Source organism: Cyphomyrmex costatus, unplaced genomic scaffold (genome assembly GCF_001594065.2).
Source record: "Cyphomyrmex costatus isolate MS0001 unplaced genomic scaffold, Ccosl1.0 scaffold815, whole genome shotgun sequence".
Taxonomy (NCBI): Eukaryota; Metazoa; Arthropoda; class Insecta; order Hymenoptera; family Formicidae; genus Cyphomyrmex; species Cyphomyrmex costatus.
Window position 1 is genome coordinate 610,779 of NW_017280392.1, and position 16,298 is coordinate 627,076.

At 32.4% G+C, this 16,298-nt stretch overlaps 2 protein-coding genes across 3 annotated transcripts in view; one reads left to right on the plus strand and one right to left on the minus strand.

The window, feature by feature from the left end:
* Positions 1-3,901: 3,901 nt before the first annotated feature.
* Tango6 (transport and golgi organization 6) lies at positions 3,902-7,312 on the plus strand. The gene is made up of 8 exons (XM_018549376.1): positions 3,902-3,966; positions 4,044-4,081; positions 4,130-4,320; positions 4,403-4,924; positions 5,016-6,209; positions 6,281-6,485; positions 6,787-6,938; positions 7,018-7,312. The coding sequence occupies exons 1-8, from the start codon at positions 3,902-3,904 to the stop codon at positions 7,294-7,296; spliced, it is 2,646 nt and encodes an 881-aa protein (XP_018404878.1). The 3' UTR covers positions 7,297-7,312.
* Positions 7,313-7,357: 45 nt separating this feature from the next.
* Rab3GAP1 (RAB3 GTPase activating protein subunit 1) overlaps positions 7,358-16,298 on the minus strand; it is a 33,612-nt gene continuing 24,671 nt past the window's right edge. The window contains exons 7-14 of one of the 2 annotated variants that reach the window (XM_018549417.1): positions 10,246-10,303; positions 10,051-10,141; positions 9,829-9,967; positions 9,256-9,436; positions 9,076-9,175; positions 8,351-8,670; positions 7,884-8,087; positions 7,358-7,777 (exon numbers count right to left, since the gene is read on the minus strand). In XM_018549417.1, the coding sequence (XP_018404919.1) occupies positions 7,547-7,777; positions 7,884-8,087; positions 8,351-8,670; positions 9,076-9,175; positions 9,256-9,436; positions 9,829-9,967; positions 10,051-10,141; positions 10,246-10,303 (1,324 nt within the window). In that variant the 3' untranslated portion in view covers positions 7,358-7,546. The remainder of the gene's footprint in view (positions 7,778-7,883; positions 8,088-8,350; positions 8,671-9,075; positions 9,176-9,255; positions 9,437-9,828; positions 9,968-10,050; positions 10,142-10,245; positions 10,304-16,298) is intronic. The other variant, XM_018549416.1, reaches the window with a different exon arrangement.

Consider the following 16,298-nt stretch of genomic DNA (forward strand, 5'->3'; position numbering starts at 1 on the left):
CGATTTGTGATAAAATTGTGATAATGGCTATATATTCAGTAGAAAAAACTGATTAATAAGTGCGCTCACAGTGATACTTCAATATATTTCTACATTTATAGATCTAACGAAGAATTGAAAGCAAGAACCAATCAATCACTGAGCGCTCATTTATCAGTTTCTTTGCTGAATACTCCTGATGTACGTATTGCCAGCTGCAATATGCTATATAGCGTTCTACGCCAATGACGTCGCACGTCCGTTTCGTCAGTGCCGCGCAACCTTCTCGTTATTATCATCGCATTATCATTTACGCATAGCCTATTCGTATGTGTGATCGCGTATGCGTGCTATTTAAATATGAATGAACCGCATTGAGTCAATAATATTACTTCTTATTTATCGTGTTTCTATCAATATCAAATCTATTTTTTGCGCTGTAAACATCTATTAAAATTCGAAAGGCAAACCAAATTTAAATAAAATAGCATTAAATCCTTTTAGGTAGCTATTTCATTTGTGCATTTTTGTCGTACGACAAATATTTCAAGCCTATTATAATTATGGCTATTGCATATAATATATAGGATAGAGAAATCTAAAGATCTCATCTCGTGTTTTGCACACATTTGTCATTGACAAAAACGCACGAATGAAATGTAGCACCCTTAACAAATTTTTGGAGTCACATAATCTTACTTCTTTTTTTTTATATACATGTATATATATTAATATGGAGACAATATTTAAAGTTTGTTACTTTAGTTCTTGTTAAATTAATAATCAAACTTTTTCAAAACGCGCGCGCGTTAATTTCTTTCTCCTTATTATTTGTTTATAAAGTTATAAATTTTGCACATATTTTACGCTAACGATAAAATGCAAATAACATTTGTTTTATTTAACACAAATTTTCTTATATATGTAAAAAGCTAATTATTTTCAGCTTCCTGCAGTAAATGAGAATAGATTGAAATGGATTCAAATTTTCATGAGTACGCATTTACAAGTGTTAAAATAAATTCTTTTTAATCGTAATGTATTTTTATTTCTTTAAGAATTACATGCCTTTCAATCTAAAAATAATAATATCAGCTTTTTTCGGTATCTCTGAATGCCGTGAATACTTTTCAATACAAAATTCTTATAACTAGAAAAAATTTAATTTTTCATTCCATTAAATTAAAAAAAAATTGAAAATGTACTATAAATGTTTAAGTGCGTATTCGAATGAATTCAAATTTTAATTAATCCATTTTCGTTTACCAAGCTTTATTAACATCTCAAATTGCTAACAATAAGAACATTTGAAAATTGCTGTTTCAAATTTCAACTTGAACTAAAATTTCACATCCAACTATACGAAATACAAATAATACAATTCATTCGCAAATAATATCAATTTTTTGTCTATTTATATGCAGTTTTCATGTGAATTTTATAATATCCTTTTTTGCTGTATTTTTAGCTGAAAAGACGGGGGATAGATTTCTACAGTCGGCGGAACGTTCGACAAGAATGAAGTCTTTCTTCTTTTTTATTTTTAGGAAAACTAGCATTATAGCAGATCATGCTGATGTTTCCGTTATTCACTATGAATATGTAAACCTAATTAGTACTCTCGAGTAGCGCACCAACGCTACAAACCCATGAAAAAGTGTTATGTACACTTTTTAACGTTTTTCTTAACACTTTGTAGGCATTGTGCTATATGTAACGTAAATAGGTTTTCAGTATTCAACGGCGTATACAAAATACACGGCCTCGCTCTTCGAGAAATCCATCATTTGAGAGCCACTGTGCGGTAAGCTTCCGCCGCTGCGGAGTGTATTTCTCCCCTTTCTAATCCACACCGCGGGTTCCCGTGTGGCCCTATAAAAATAAATTTTGACGCCAGCGCACACAAGATGCACGACGGACAAAATGAAATTAAGTGATTAGAGCCGATTCAATTCTTCTTTTAATATAGAAGGAAACAAACTACAAACGGCGAGACTTTTCTTCGATGAAAGTTGACAGGTATCGTGATCTCGAGTGGGTATCATAAATTAGTGTTTCGACGTGGAAATTCCGTTGTGATGCAATAACGACACGACGAAATATGGGGTACGCTATTGACAAGGGGAAAAGTATTGCAAAATTGATAACGCTATAATTATTAATTACACGCTAACGCGCGTATATTGATATGAAAAACAATATAAGACGAATTAATGTTTCATAAATTGGATAAAATAAGGTATCTTTTTCTTTTTCTTTCTTTTGTCCTCTGCGATGAGCGAATTCGATTTGATCATTTGTATAGTACTACACGATAAATATATAGCAGAATCAAATCAATTAGAGATATATTATGCTCCAACATGCTCTTATCATCTCCTACTGATTTCAACGATAAGCGCATTCATTATATAATTATAACTGGTTTTCTTTACTGAACTCAGTTCAGTATCATCTTCGATGCTAACGCATATAATATTGAATATTTGTTTATATTAATGTAAACTATAAGATTTCTCTATCAGAAATTGTATGTATATATATATATATATATATCTATATTATATAGAATTTAATAATGCATTTCAGTAAAACTATTTAACATATTAGTGCGCATGCTTTGTCGCTCAACGCTTGACGCTTCCATGTAAAGGTACTTAAAGATGCCATTACATAGGGAGCGTCAAGCGTTAAGCACTGTGCTTACTATTCGTTAAAAACAGATCACGTGGTTAAAATTGACGAATAGTAAGCCTACAACTCTTTCTATGAAAAGGTACCTTAGCTTTGAAGACGATTAGCTGATATGAACTGATGTTGTCATTATTAAGGTACAATTTCATGCTGACGCTTATTTTTAGCGTCAAAACAGATCACGTGATCAAAATTGATGCTTAATATTCGTCAATTTGTATCACGTGATCTGTTTTGACGCTAAAAATGTGAGCGTCAAGCGTCAGCATGAAATTGTACTTTATGCTTCTAGAACTGATGGTTGGTTTATGCTTCGGTCTTAAGGACTTAATCCTAAAATTCAGCCAATAGAGTTCAAATTTCGGTTAGAACTGGCAGCTTTATTGGTTGAATTTTAGGATCTTGGGATTAAGGCCTGAAGCATAAACCAGGCATGAAGCATCAAGAAGCTAGAATCAGATAATTCAGAATCATGCGCAACAAGTTTCTGCGCATCAGACGCATGGTGGAAGCATGGTGGAAGTATGTGTAAAAGCCACGTGAAGATTGTGAAGTAAAGGCACTTTTAGTCTTTTACCGCTATTGGCACTGAGTTGACTCTCCTGGTTCTAGTCTTCTTGGTGTGTGTATACAAAATGTATAAGACAGGAAGTAAGATATAAGGAGACTCCACTCCGTAAAATAAAAGTGGACCCATTTTAGGTTTCGAGTTCAGCTTCCGATTCTGATGAGTGCGAGTAAGAGAAATGATCATTTCTCTTACTCGCACTCATTATGCGCAGCACTACTAAATTCACGAGCGCTGCGAGTGTCGAGAATCGGAAACGGAACTCGAAACCTAAAATGGGTTCATGTCTTGTAGACTGGCGAGACCGAGTGGAGTCTCCTTATATCTTCCTTCATGGTATAAGACTTTTTGTTTAATAAAAGTGTAAAGAGGAAAATGGATTACAATGAAATATTATCCAAATTGATATACAATGGTAAGATTTTATGGTAATTATATATGGTAATAAAAATTTAGTTTCAATTTTTGTGTGTTTACGCGCTGTGAACTTTATTCAGTTTTTATTTTATTCATTACTTGTGGAAGGAAGATGGAAAATAAAGTTTGCAGCCTACAGCATTTAAGCATCTAAACCAAACATAGCCAATATAGAGCATGTAATTTTTAGCTAAATTTATATTTATAGATTCGGTTACAAATTTTGATGATAAGATGACACAAATGATTCAGAAGGTAAAGCTACATTTACCAAAAGATATGCAATGTATTGAAAATTTGTCTACGAGGTATGATTTCGTATTGTTGAAGTATAAATTCTATATAGACTAGATTTATTAGAATAATATATTTGTTTTATTTGCAGGCAAGAATATCTTCATATATTAGCTTATGTATTGCGAGGTATTAAACAAGAAAATATAAATGTGGATACTGAAAATATAAATGTAGATACTGAAAATATAAATGTAGATACTGCGTTCTTTAATGTGAATCATTATCATTCTGTGAAAATTGCTGTGGAATTCATAATATTAATTGGAATTAAGCCCTTTCTACTACCTGGTGTAGGTATAGATATACACAAATTATCCCCTATAGCTTCAACAATTACCGAAGAAAAAGATTTGAGTTGCTTAGAGGTAAAGTATTATATAATTTAATTGTAAAATATATTGTTAATTTTAATAATTATTTATATTAAACATAGATTTCATGTTTCAGAAATATGAACGATTGTGTTTTTCAACACATTTACTCTTAGAACTTTACGATGATCTTCATTTGCGACCAGTTGTGCTTTTACGAGTTGGTTTTTTAATGGCCGCTCTATTACAATTGTCTCATGCTCCATTAGCTAAACCATTGGACAAAGTTCAATCTATGAATTTAAATAGTCAGGAATTTCATATGACAACAGAAGAATACCAAAGGCTGCATGATCGTCAAAAAGTATTTCATACTAAATTAATTTCGTTATTAAGTAATTGCCCATGTAATATATGTTTTCGAGAATTAATGCTAATTCTTGGAGTGCAAAATGCACCAAGGTGGCTACGTAAAGAAACTCTGAACTATCTAATCAAGATGCTTATGGAATCCAATGGAGTATCATCTTTGATTGCCACAATTTATGACAATTTCGACTTGGGTGTGGACTGGAGAAAATTAGATACTTTTTCCCAATTGATAGCAGCAACGCATGGAAAGAACGTCGATAAATACTACAAAGCTATATGTCCACAGGTAAACCAGAGATTATTTAAAGAAATAAATAAAGTATATTTTATAAATAAATATAGATAAAAATAAATCAATATTAACATAATTTTTTTAGATTTTAGATATGTTTTCCTCAGACAAGTTCAAACATGGCTCAATAATAGCAAACTGCTGTATTAAATCTTTGTATGATTACAATCCACATATTTGTCAGAAATATATTATAGAAGTCGTTTGTGCACCTTTAACAGTGAAAGAATTACATGTAATTTTTTCTGAAATAGAGGTAGAACGGTGTGTAGATATATTAGCGAAATGTTTTCTAACGGAAGATTCCAAATTCAATGTGCCTTGTAAAGTTATTTTGTACGTTGCTACTCCTCTATTTTGCTTATATGATAAAATCCACGAAAGTGCTTGTACGTTAAAAACAAATTTACGACAACTTTTATTGAAAATTTTTGAAGAAGAGACAACGAGGGAAAAGTTGTATTCAGCTTTTTTAGGACATGATACATCAGGAGAATTTGGATATTATATAACATCAGAATTTGGATCAACTGGTGGTATCAAAATTACTGGTTTGAATAAGAATTTGGACTATGAAAAATTAGCTGATACTATTTTCGACTTAGTGTCCATCAGTAAGGACTTGTCTCTCAGTTTATTCCGTTACATGTTAAATTTCCTATCAAATATAAATAAATGGAACTATGAAATTGAACAACCGAAAATGCTGGAGACAGAAGTCGATAAAATAGAACGCATCATGATGGAATTAGCGGCTCATAAACTTCTTTCTCAATTAGCCAGCACAAGTATTGTTCAAGATGCACAAGTAAAAAATCCTGAACCGTTGCTATCGTTTATAAAGTCATTGTTTACCGAGTATACCAAAAATCGTTCGGATAAAACCGAAGAGAACAAATGCGAGATGTTGTACATCAGTTTAATGTTGATAAAAATGATTCTGCTTGAGAAGAGTGCATCGATCAAAATTGATCTCTTCAAAGATTTTAAAACGTTTTTAGAAGATCATTTAAAGAACTTGAATATGTCGGCACAACTTAAAGCATTGATCAGTGAAGTGGTGGCTTGTATCACGACACACGATTCTCGAATTAGAACAGAGAGGAGGTATTATCAAGATTTGTCCAGTTTGTCAGATAAATTTGACCAAGCCTTAAGGGATCTCGCGGACCCGTTACTTCCTGTTCGTGCGCATGGTCTTGTGGAACTCACGAAATTAATTGAGACTAAAGATTCTTACGCTGTTGCGCGTAATGCGATTATTTTGCGTTTATTCGAGGTTGTCAATATTTCAATTGCTCGCTTACTGTACATTCTACAAGTTTATTTTACTTGTGTATTTGGTTACAGGAGAATTTGAAGCATGAAGACTCATTCATATATCTAGCATCTATCAATGGGCTGTGCGCATTGGCAACTGCATTTCCAGAAAAAGTCATAGAAACGCTGATGCTTGAATACATTGATATGCCTAAACGTGCTGCAATATCGGAAATAACTATTGAAACTAGGATAAAACTCGGAGAAATATTAGTTAAAACAACGAAAGCCCTAGGTACACAGAAATCTTTTCTTTATTATGTGCATATATACAGCAAAATTCCTAAAAATTCTTTTTTTATCTTTATTAGTTTTATTTTATACGATGCTTAATTAAAATTCATAAGATACAAATAAATTCATAATAGATACATCGTTAATAAATTATCGCTATTTAAAATGCTGTACAGAAAACGCAAGTCCAGGAAATGATAACATAGGATAATAACACCGAAATGCGGCTAGTGATTCATAAAACCTGATGCAAGTTTTGAGTTAGGAATAATTTAGTAATAAAAATGTGAAATTTTTTGCAGGTGAAATGAGTGTGGTTCAAAAAAATATATTGCTTAATGGTTTTTTGTGTGCAATTCGTGATGCGGATCCTTTGGTACGAGCCTCTGGTCTCTCTTGCTTAGCGGAGCTCTGTAAAGTATTGAACTATCGTCTGGGAAACGTTCTCACTGAAGTACGTACATAAGAGATTGATAAAGAATTAAGTATCGAAGAAATTTGTTTTTAAACTTAATCTTAATGTTTCCACACAGATTCTCTACTGCATCATATGTATATTAAAATCAGACAAAATACCTGAATGTCGGCGTGCTGCCGTGTTGGTCGCAACACTGCTGTTCCGCGGACTTGACCGAGATTTATTGAGTACCTGTACCAGTGACATGATCGATCTGTACCGCGAATTGCGTAATTTGCGCGATGACAAAGATCCCGTGCTACAACTTCATGTTCAGTTAGCTTTTGAGGAGATTGATCGCATTATGCGAGATCTACTTACGGAATTACCCACATTCAGAAAGAGAATATCGTAAAGGTATCTAAAGTACACGTAGTAAGACGAATATATTTATTTATTAAAGAATATCACGCGTGACATCATATACTGTTTGTTGCCTTATTTCTTCGAACGAATGCAAAATTGAAAGGTGGTTGATATATCGAGAAAATGGATATGATCGTTCAACAAAAAGAGCAAAATATAATACATGATCTAAAATCATTATTGCAACAAATTCAATTTTTAAAATAAAAGTCACTGAAATCCGATGATGATGTGACTTATTATAAAAATATCGTATCTTCGGAAAAGAATCCGGCTAAACGAATGTGATCTCGTTTAAGACAGACATATAGCCGTTGTGGCTGCGGTGTAGAGGCTGGCGAAGGTCGTGGTATTATTGCTCGTAAAATGAATTCTTTGCACGATGGTTCGGGGAAAATTTTGTATCGACTATCTTCCGCACTTCTAGTATCTTTGGTGGTATTACTAACGGACGTCATCATATGAGCAGCCTGAAACAAAATTGAAATATTTTATGTTGAAATTATATATATAAATATATATTTTCTCTGTCTCTTTCTTTCTCCCCCCTCACTTTTTCTTTCCTTCTTTTTATACCTTTTGAGCATCGTGAAACATCGTTGTTATTCGAGCTCCGATGTCTCCTCTGGAACAGCCGGGTACGCTTACTTCCTTTCCTCGCATCAATTGAATCAAAAATGACGTAAATTCTTTGGAGTCATTATTACCGCCTAACTTGTGCTGTAATGAATTTACTTGAGCGACCAACGCTTCCACACTTTCAATGTCGCGCGTGATTTCCTGAAGAAATTAAAATACAAAGAGAAAGTTATATAAAGTATCTATGTACAAATTTCTGCTTATACATAATCTTTGTATAGTATATTTTATTTGAAAGTATTATAATATTTATATACCCACATTAATATAAATATTTATGGCAAATATTAATTAATCATGATCGAAAATAATCTAATGATGGATAGAAAATCAGCCCCATAAGTTAAGGCTATTGTTAGGGTAGCAGAACAAATTAATGAACGAATTAATAAACAGTAGTGTACCTCATATATTTGCAATTTTTGATAAATCGGTTTCGTTGCGTGTTGCAATTTATTGAGTATGCTCTGTGCTACATCAGGTAGACTTGGCAGAGCTTCCTGTTTCTGTGAGCTTAAGGTATAGAGCGCGGCATGCGTCAGAGCCGGTAACAAGAGCTGCGCGATTTGGCCTATTCGCTTTGAGCACAGATAATGCAGAGCCTTCTCCGCTTCTCGCGTATCGTCGAAAAGTCGTTTCTGCCGATGTGCGGGAACTGGCTGCGCCGATGCCCATGTCGTTGACCACGGATTATCAGGGATCATCATCCGTTGTGATAAGTGACCTACATTTCAATACGTATTATAAAAAAATATAACGTTGAAAATTTTATAAAACTATAATATAATACATTCCTATTTTAATTAAAAACTGACGTTCTTTGATATTTTAGTTGAGGAAAAATCGATTCTATATTGAACAAAAAAATCTGTCATTAAGAAAGAATTTTATTTATGACAGTCTATTTTTACTTTTAGCTTATAAAAATATTTAAAAAAATGTACAACCTTATAAATTATTATTTTGGCATAGAATCTCTCAATAAAAATAATTTTCTAAGATATTATATACACAGAGAGAGAGATACACTTCAACTTAATTAAAATAAAAATTACTTAGCAATATAATATCAAAATTTCTCAATTGGAATAATCTTCAGAATTTTATATATATTTAAAAAAATACTAGCCTTTTCCTTGCCCCCATTCGTCAATACCTTCGTCGTCAATCCAATCCCTCGGGGAATACCATCGAATAAAATCTTCCAGAACTGCACCGGGATTTGCCGCCTGCATTACATTATCATAATGAAAATAGATGTATTTATGTTAAGGATGAAATATGTTAAGGATCAATGCATTATGCGTACCTTGAAGGACTCCATATCAGATAATAGGGATGCGCTCATCATTCGAGCTCGCATCTCGGAGGCGTATTTGTCAGTACCAAGTTGCATCATTACCTGCGCATCCTCCTCCAGTTGGTCCTCCGTCTTCGGTACGGGATCCTGTGTGATTGGTAGATAAAGAGGGTCTCCAGTTTGGATCAATCTACACATTATCAATTCTCATTATGTCACAATCGTCACTTTTCAATTTTACTTCGTCAATAGAAATATTTAATTTTCCATTATTGGAAAGACTGGAATGCTAGAGACTACTGAATGTAGTTTTTGGGATATTTTTTATATTTCATATATTAGCTAGTAAAAAAAATCTTATATATGTTAAGATACTATAATTTATAATAAATTTTATTTATTAATATATATATTTAAAAAATTATAATATCATTTTATTTTTTTTCTATCTTTAGCTTATGAAGGTAAAATATTTCAATTTTATGTAAAAAAAAGATCTCTTGATAATACTGTAAGCTGTAATTTTAGATTTTTAGCAAATCTTAGCCAATTTGCGGTCATTATTCATAAAGAAAAATTAACCTGAGCAAAGAGTGTTTGGCCAATCTTCCCGAGGGTTTGTTCCACAGTAAGTGCTTTGCCTTCAATTGCGACTTCGTTGATGAAACCTCCTCGCTCGTCAGCTCCTCGCTCGTGCATTCGAAAAATTCGTCTTCGGATTCTGCAACAACCAGATTGACAATTTTCACATTTCTCTACCAATCATTGTTCGCGTGTAAAGCTTAATTAATTCGCGAATATTACCTGTCTCGTCCACATCATCGATTTCGATACTCTGAGACCGATGCGCATTCTCTTCCCTCGTTTTTTTCCTCGTTATACAGCAGTTCATCATCTGTGTGCAGAAAACGTAAGGACAAAGCCAATGAAATTCTTACCTAAGAAAAGTACATAAAAATTACATAAGCGTTACATAAAATATTTGGCAATTCGCGTCACCTGTAACTTTTGATGCAGCAAACACGTGCGAACGGAATCTGGAAAGCCGGGCCCGACTCTGAAATGAGACATGAAAACTGATTGTATATCGTGAAATGACGACATTGTCTTCGGAGAGAGAGTCTTTCACTTCATTGTCTTTCATTTTGGAGTCTATCGTATGATCCCACGTGTCTGTATTTTCCTGCCAGATCAACTTTCTAAACGCTATCGACACGAAGACTATAATTACAAGCTCGATATACATGAAAGTGTTTTAAACGTAAATTTAGTGAACATGGACGTATCTAGAAATGCAAGGTAAAAGATTTTCATGGTCGTGTAATAAGATGTCAGACGTTAAAATTACACCGGCAGGTTTGTAATGTCGGTCGTTGATTTAGTAATCACTTGTCTCCTGCAAGTATAAATTCAACATTTTAACATGCACATATATAACGGTATTTCGCGTATTCTATATTTCTGCAGTCAACGAGTTATTTATATCCATGTTTCTTGTATTAATGATAAACATTTAGCTGTGCTAATTCCACCGCTCAAATTGATATTATTAGAATTATTAAAATTAATTTTTTCGCATTAATAGGTGATAGAATTCTAATTAATTTTGCAATCTATTTTTATTTTTAACTATATTTAAGATTTGTTTTATTAACAAAAAAATTTAATAGAAGTTTATATTCCATAATTATGAAATGTGTGTGTGACGGGGCAAAATTAGTTAAAAATGAAGAACGTAATTCAATAATCTCCTGAACTCTTTTTTTCAAAAATAAATATTATTCACAATTTTTTATAAACTTTTTTCGATTGTACTTATCTTATTTTTATATGACACATCTATCTATTACTCAATCAAAGAATCCAATTAAAAAAACTGTTTAATTGGATGTCATATAAAAATAAGATAAGTTCAATCGAAAAGAGTTTATAAAAAATTGAATAATTTAAAAAACCAAGATTCAATCGGACGTGTTGATTCATCAAATCTTATAATGGAAAATCGAACGCAATTGCAGCGCATGCGAAACTGAAGACACAATTGTATCGGCCATTGGAATACGCCATACGCTTACAAAATCTTGTCGCGTATAACTGACTTGACGACACGATAACTAGAAAGCAACAGGTGAGCGACAAGAGAAGAGTGCTCGTTCCCTTCAAAACATTTTATTGCATGCTTAAAAGAAAACATAGGGAGATGTACTCGTATTGTATTTATACGTTTGGTTCGATTTAAACAACTCGATACTTCGTACACTAATAAAAAGTTTCAAGTTTTTACTTCAAAAAAATTATTATTAAGATTGCTATTTTATAAAAAAAGAAAGAAATTTGAGGATTAAAAAATCATTATTTATTTAATAATAATAATGTGTATAATTTCTTCTTAATTGGAATAAAATATTAATCAAACATAAAACTGTATAGAGATTAAAATTATTTTGTTGAAACACAAATTAAGACTATATACACATACATATATAAATATGTATATATATATATATAATTATTCGTGATATATTTTATAGAGTAGACAAGCTTTTTTAAAGGTAATCTGATTTTTCCCAAGAAATTAATTTTTTTTTATCTTCTCTCTCTACTCTTCGTTCCAATCTCCATAAATATGTAAAGAGTAGACATAAACATGAAAAATATCTTTAAAGAAGCTTTATTATCGATAGTAAAAAAGAAAAACCCTTTTTATACAATACATTTGAAATTAACTGATTATCTCGAAACCTATGGAACGCACTACAATTATTTTGGTCTTACTTAAAAAATATAAGATTTGTTTTTGTTTTAAAAAATATAATTTAATTCTCTACAACTTTCGTTTCGGTACTTTTTTTTGTGATATATAAAATAATCGTGATTTCAAAGATTTTTGGGTGATAACTTTTTAAGGATGCATTTTTCGACCCACATTTATGGAAAACTTTTTATTCAAAATTAGATTTAATTCCTACAAAATTTGGAAATTTCATTGAAACGTTCAGGGTCATCCTGTAGAACGATTTACACATCGTTGAATTGAAGAATACTCGGTATACTTGAATGCAGCAAGACCGCCGTCAAGGGTCAACTCCGCCTTCGACAAGGTTTTTCCGCCAGCGGCAAACCTCGTCAAGACGCTTACATCTTATCCGGCCTGCAGGGAAGCCTACCGCCGAAGAGTCAGCCGCCCTACCACCGGCTGTCACGGTGCTGGCACGAGACAGGATTTCTACGGGGGCCGAGGACGGACATAGCCGTGCCGCTTGATTCTTGCAGTCGACTTTAAGACCGCGATGCGACGATCAAGCTAACGGTCAAGAGAAGCCGGAGCAACCTTCCACGTTCGCGTCCGTGCTATTCGAAGGTCCCCGCCGACTCGAAGTGTAGAAAGAAGACTTCCGTTTTCTTTCTTTCCTCCTTTCTCGTCCTTTGTACAGGACATGACCAACTCGTAAGACGCGATTCCAACCGCATTTTGTGCATTCCGGTTACGCCTACGATTCGCGAAGGGAACGTTCGCTCGCTCGTTGGAAGTGTTGCGTTTACGCACGATAGTCAGGTGAATTCCCAGCAAGGTGCGGTCGAATTTCCTCCTCGGCATCATGGCCCAAATTGCTCGTTCGTAGAGAAGAATATATGATAAGTAAGTATTAACTTTTAAAGTACACGTAGACACATAAGTTTTAACACGTTAATCCGCGTTTGATGTGAGTGTACTTATGCGAATTTTTGGAAGAAGAGTCTCCTTTAAAAAATTCGATTTTCAGACTTAATTTCTCGTTTCTCGATATACAGGTTTATTTGGTCTAAAGATAGTCGACGGATAATTCTGCTGGTACCTGAACTAATAATACCGTTACGCGACTATATTAATGAGCTAAGAAAATTCGTGTATAAGTGAGTAGTGTATTTAATTCCTCGCTGTGCAGTTCAACTTGATTTAAAAATAATATCTGAAGTATTATAATGAAATTAAAAACGCTAAAATGTTTACGTTACTGTGACATAATTTCGGTTTTTTTATTTGTAAAAAGATAGCTCCCTAAAGAGTCTCTAACTCAACACAGCTTAGAATATTAAATTTATTTTAAAGAATTGGACGTTCGGTTTGCTCTTTTACAAGCGTTATACTACTCTTCACGGAACTATAGCAGGGAATCGTATGGCGGACTCCTCTTCGAAGGGTTAATGCACCTACGTGCGTATCTTACAGCTATCGTCTTCAACGTACACCGTCCGACCTTGAACCGCACTATAGATATACGACGTATACGCCGGATACTTTTCATAACCAGACAAGATACCGAATAGTTTGCGTGGTTTGCGCCTCTGTCCGAAAAGTTCTCATCTTGCGTTTAATTTTTTACAAGACACTAAATCAAAGATTTTTAAAGAACAAATTCGTTTACTCAAATGACATTATTGAACAGATATAAAATATAGTTTTTTTTTTCCAACAAAAATGATTCATATGTACTATATGGATTATTAATACTTTTATGTGTAAAATAATTGAAGAATTCATATTATTTAAAAAAATATTATACAATTGTATCTAAAAAACTGGAGATGATTTTCATATCTATATAGTGCCTGTACTTATTGTTAGAAAAATACAACGTGACCAAAATATGTCCTCTTATATTATAGACATCATTCCACTTTTATCTGAAATAAGTCACTGTACATATATTAGGAAATATGTACTAATGTACACGTACTTTTATGTCAATTACACCGTCTAGCTCTCATGCATAAAAATTATATAAAGAAACAATATTAAATGGTACACGCAATACCTTGTAAAATATTAATGGCAAAGATATTTTTCATTTGATAAGTTTAAATAAAGTTACGATATGTTGTAACAAATCGAGTAGCCGACAGTGAAATTTATAGACAGATACAATGGGGTATTGAATTTTTCACGAAGAATGCTTGGAATTTTTCAACACTGAGAGTAATATGGGTTTATCAAAGATCGTGATATTATCGAGATCTAAGCATAAAGCGAATACAGCGATTTGATCCTAAAAGAGCTTTCATTTCCGCTCGATCGGTTGACCAGGTGATCGGAAACAATATCACGAGCCTGCATCTTCGGAAGCAATATCGAAAGAAGAATGGAAAGTGTGAAGTTCTTTTTATATGTGCGATAAAAGAAGCCAAATAAAAGGATGAAGACAAAAGAAGCACTAAGAATAGAAAAAAATCGATTAGTATTTCTTACGAATTGCATATCCTCTATAATGTGGTATTGCTAAATTATCAAGTGTGTTGTGTTGATCGTTCTGCGCGAGTAATAACATTATGTAAACGTTGCATAAGTAGATCGGGAAATATTTTTTTATATAATAACAAATCGCGATGAAATATATGTATATATGATGAAAATATATAACAGTCTCTTCGATAATATTATTTAGATAATTAGCAAAGTGTTTTAAAAAATTTACTGTTAATATTTGTCTTTGCAATTATTAAGATCATTAGTCTTGTATATACAAGTGTTGCTTAAATAGGTCGTCATAGTTTCGAGATATTTCAGATAAATTGACAATAAAATATTTTTTACGAAAGATTATTGGATTATTTGTGTAAAAATTTGTTTGCTTTTATTGTTAACAAAAAAATTTAAATTACATATTTTTTAAATGAAACCATTATTTTTATCCATGTTGTTATATAATATATAAAAAACAAATTCATCTATTTAGCATTGTGTATCATTTTAATCATTCGTTAATTATTCCTATGTACGTTCTTTAGTACGATCAAGTTTGTTTATGTTTGGGTCTCACTGTTTTAGGTATCGACGACAGGTTTATGGATTATTTTATAAAATTAATTAAATTATCTCTTAAGAGATTGAATAATCAAAATGATACATACTGCTATGTCAATAAATTCATCCTTTTATGTACTACAATAATACGAAAAAAATGATTCCACTTAAAAGAACATAATATAACTTAGATTTTTTATTAAAAAATTGACAAACAATCTTACAATTTTTCTTATGCAATTCATTATTAGAAACCAACAAATTGTTATTAGAAACATTTTGTTGTCAGTCGATTAGATGTATTATATCTCAAAAACTGATGGTAGTGACTGATTCGCGAGAAACATCTTGTATATATTCAAAACAGTAAAGTATTAAGTCAATTACTTTTATTAAATATATATTAAGAAAGTCAATTAAATTAAAATGCAATTAATTATTGCAAAATAAGATGTTCAATTAAATTTAAAATAATTATAGTGGTTCATAAACATTTAAAAGTGCAATATACTTATAGGTGCGTGAAAATATTAAAATCATTATTAATTGATTATTACTTTAAAGAAATGCTTTATATAACGTAAAAAATTTATGTGAAACATAGAACTTATAATGTTATAAATATAATATTATAGCAACTCGCATAGTATTTTACAGCAACTTGTAGTATTATAGTAACTTATAGTATTATAAGTATATACTTATAGTATTATAAGTTTTATAATGTAAAATTTGCAAAATATATATATATTTAAAAAAAACTATCAAAAATCGATTACTCTTTGCTGCTTCGTTTCACATTTGTATATACGTATTCTCTTCCGCAAAATGTTCGCGGAAGATATAACCATAGTTATTTACGAAGATTACTTTTAGCGGGAAACATTTATCGAAATGTCTGAACACTTTCACATGCTAAACGCTGAATGTTTAAATTTTCGCGAAAGCTTGCCAGGTTCAATGTACCGAGCGACTTTTAGGATTGCATGCGAGCGTAAGCAATGTTCACCGTCACGGTCGGTCTGACCAGAAAAATCAGGGCGTATGGTAATGACGTCTAGTCTGGCAACCATTACAGAGAAATTGCTGAGATTTACTCGAGAACTAACCGACGAGTATGGCAATGGTATATAGTGGTCCGTTTGTCCTCAAGCCGTGACCATCGGACCATGATGCTCTCCTGCCTCGATTCCTACATCATTCCTCTTTCATTAGACTTGCATTTCCAGTTGCCACGATTGCAACACTTGGTTAAGGCATTATAGTTTAT

Excerpts from the sequence above, each read along its gene's own strand:
- Tango6 (XM_018549376.1), top strand. The coding sequence starts at position 3,902 with ATGATTCAGAAGGTAAAGCTACATTTACCAAAAGATATGCAATGTATT. Across the intron at positions 6,210-6,280 it reads TTATTTTGCGTTTATTCGAG|GAGAATTTGAAGCATGAAGA; the intron begins GTTGTCAATATT and ends ATTTGGTTACAG. Across the intron at positions 6,939-7,017 it reads TGGGAAACGTTCTCACTGAA|ATTCTCTACTGCATCATATG; the intron begins GTACGTACATAA and ends GTTTCCACACAG.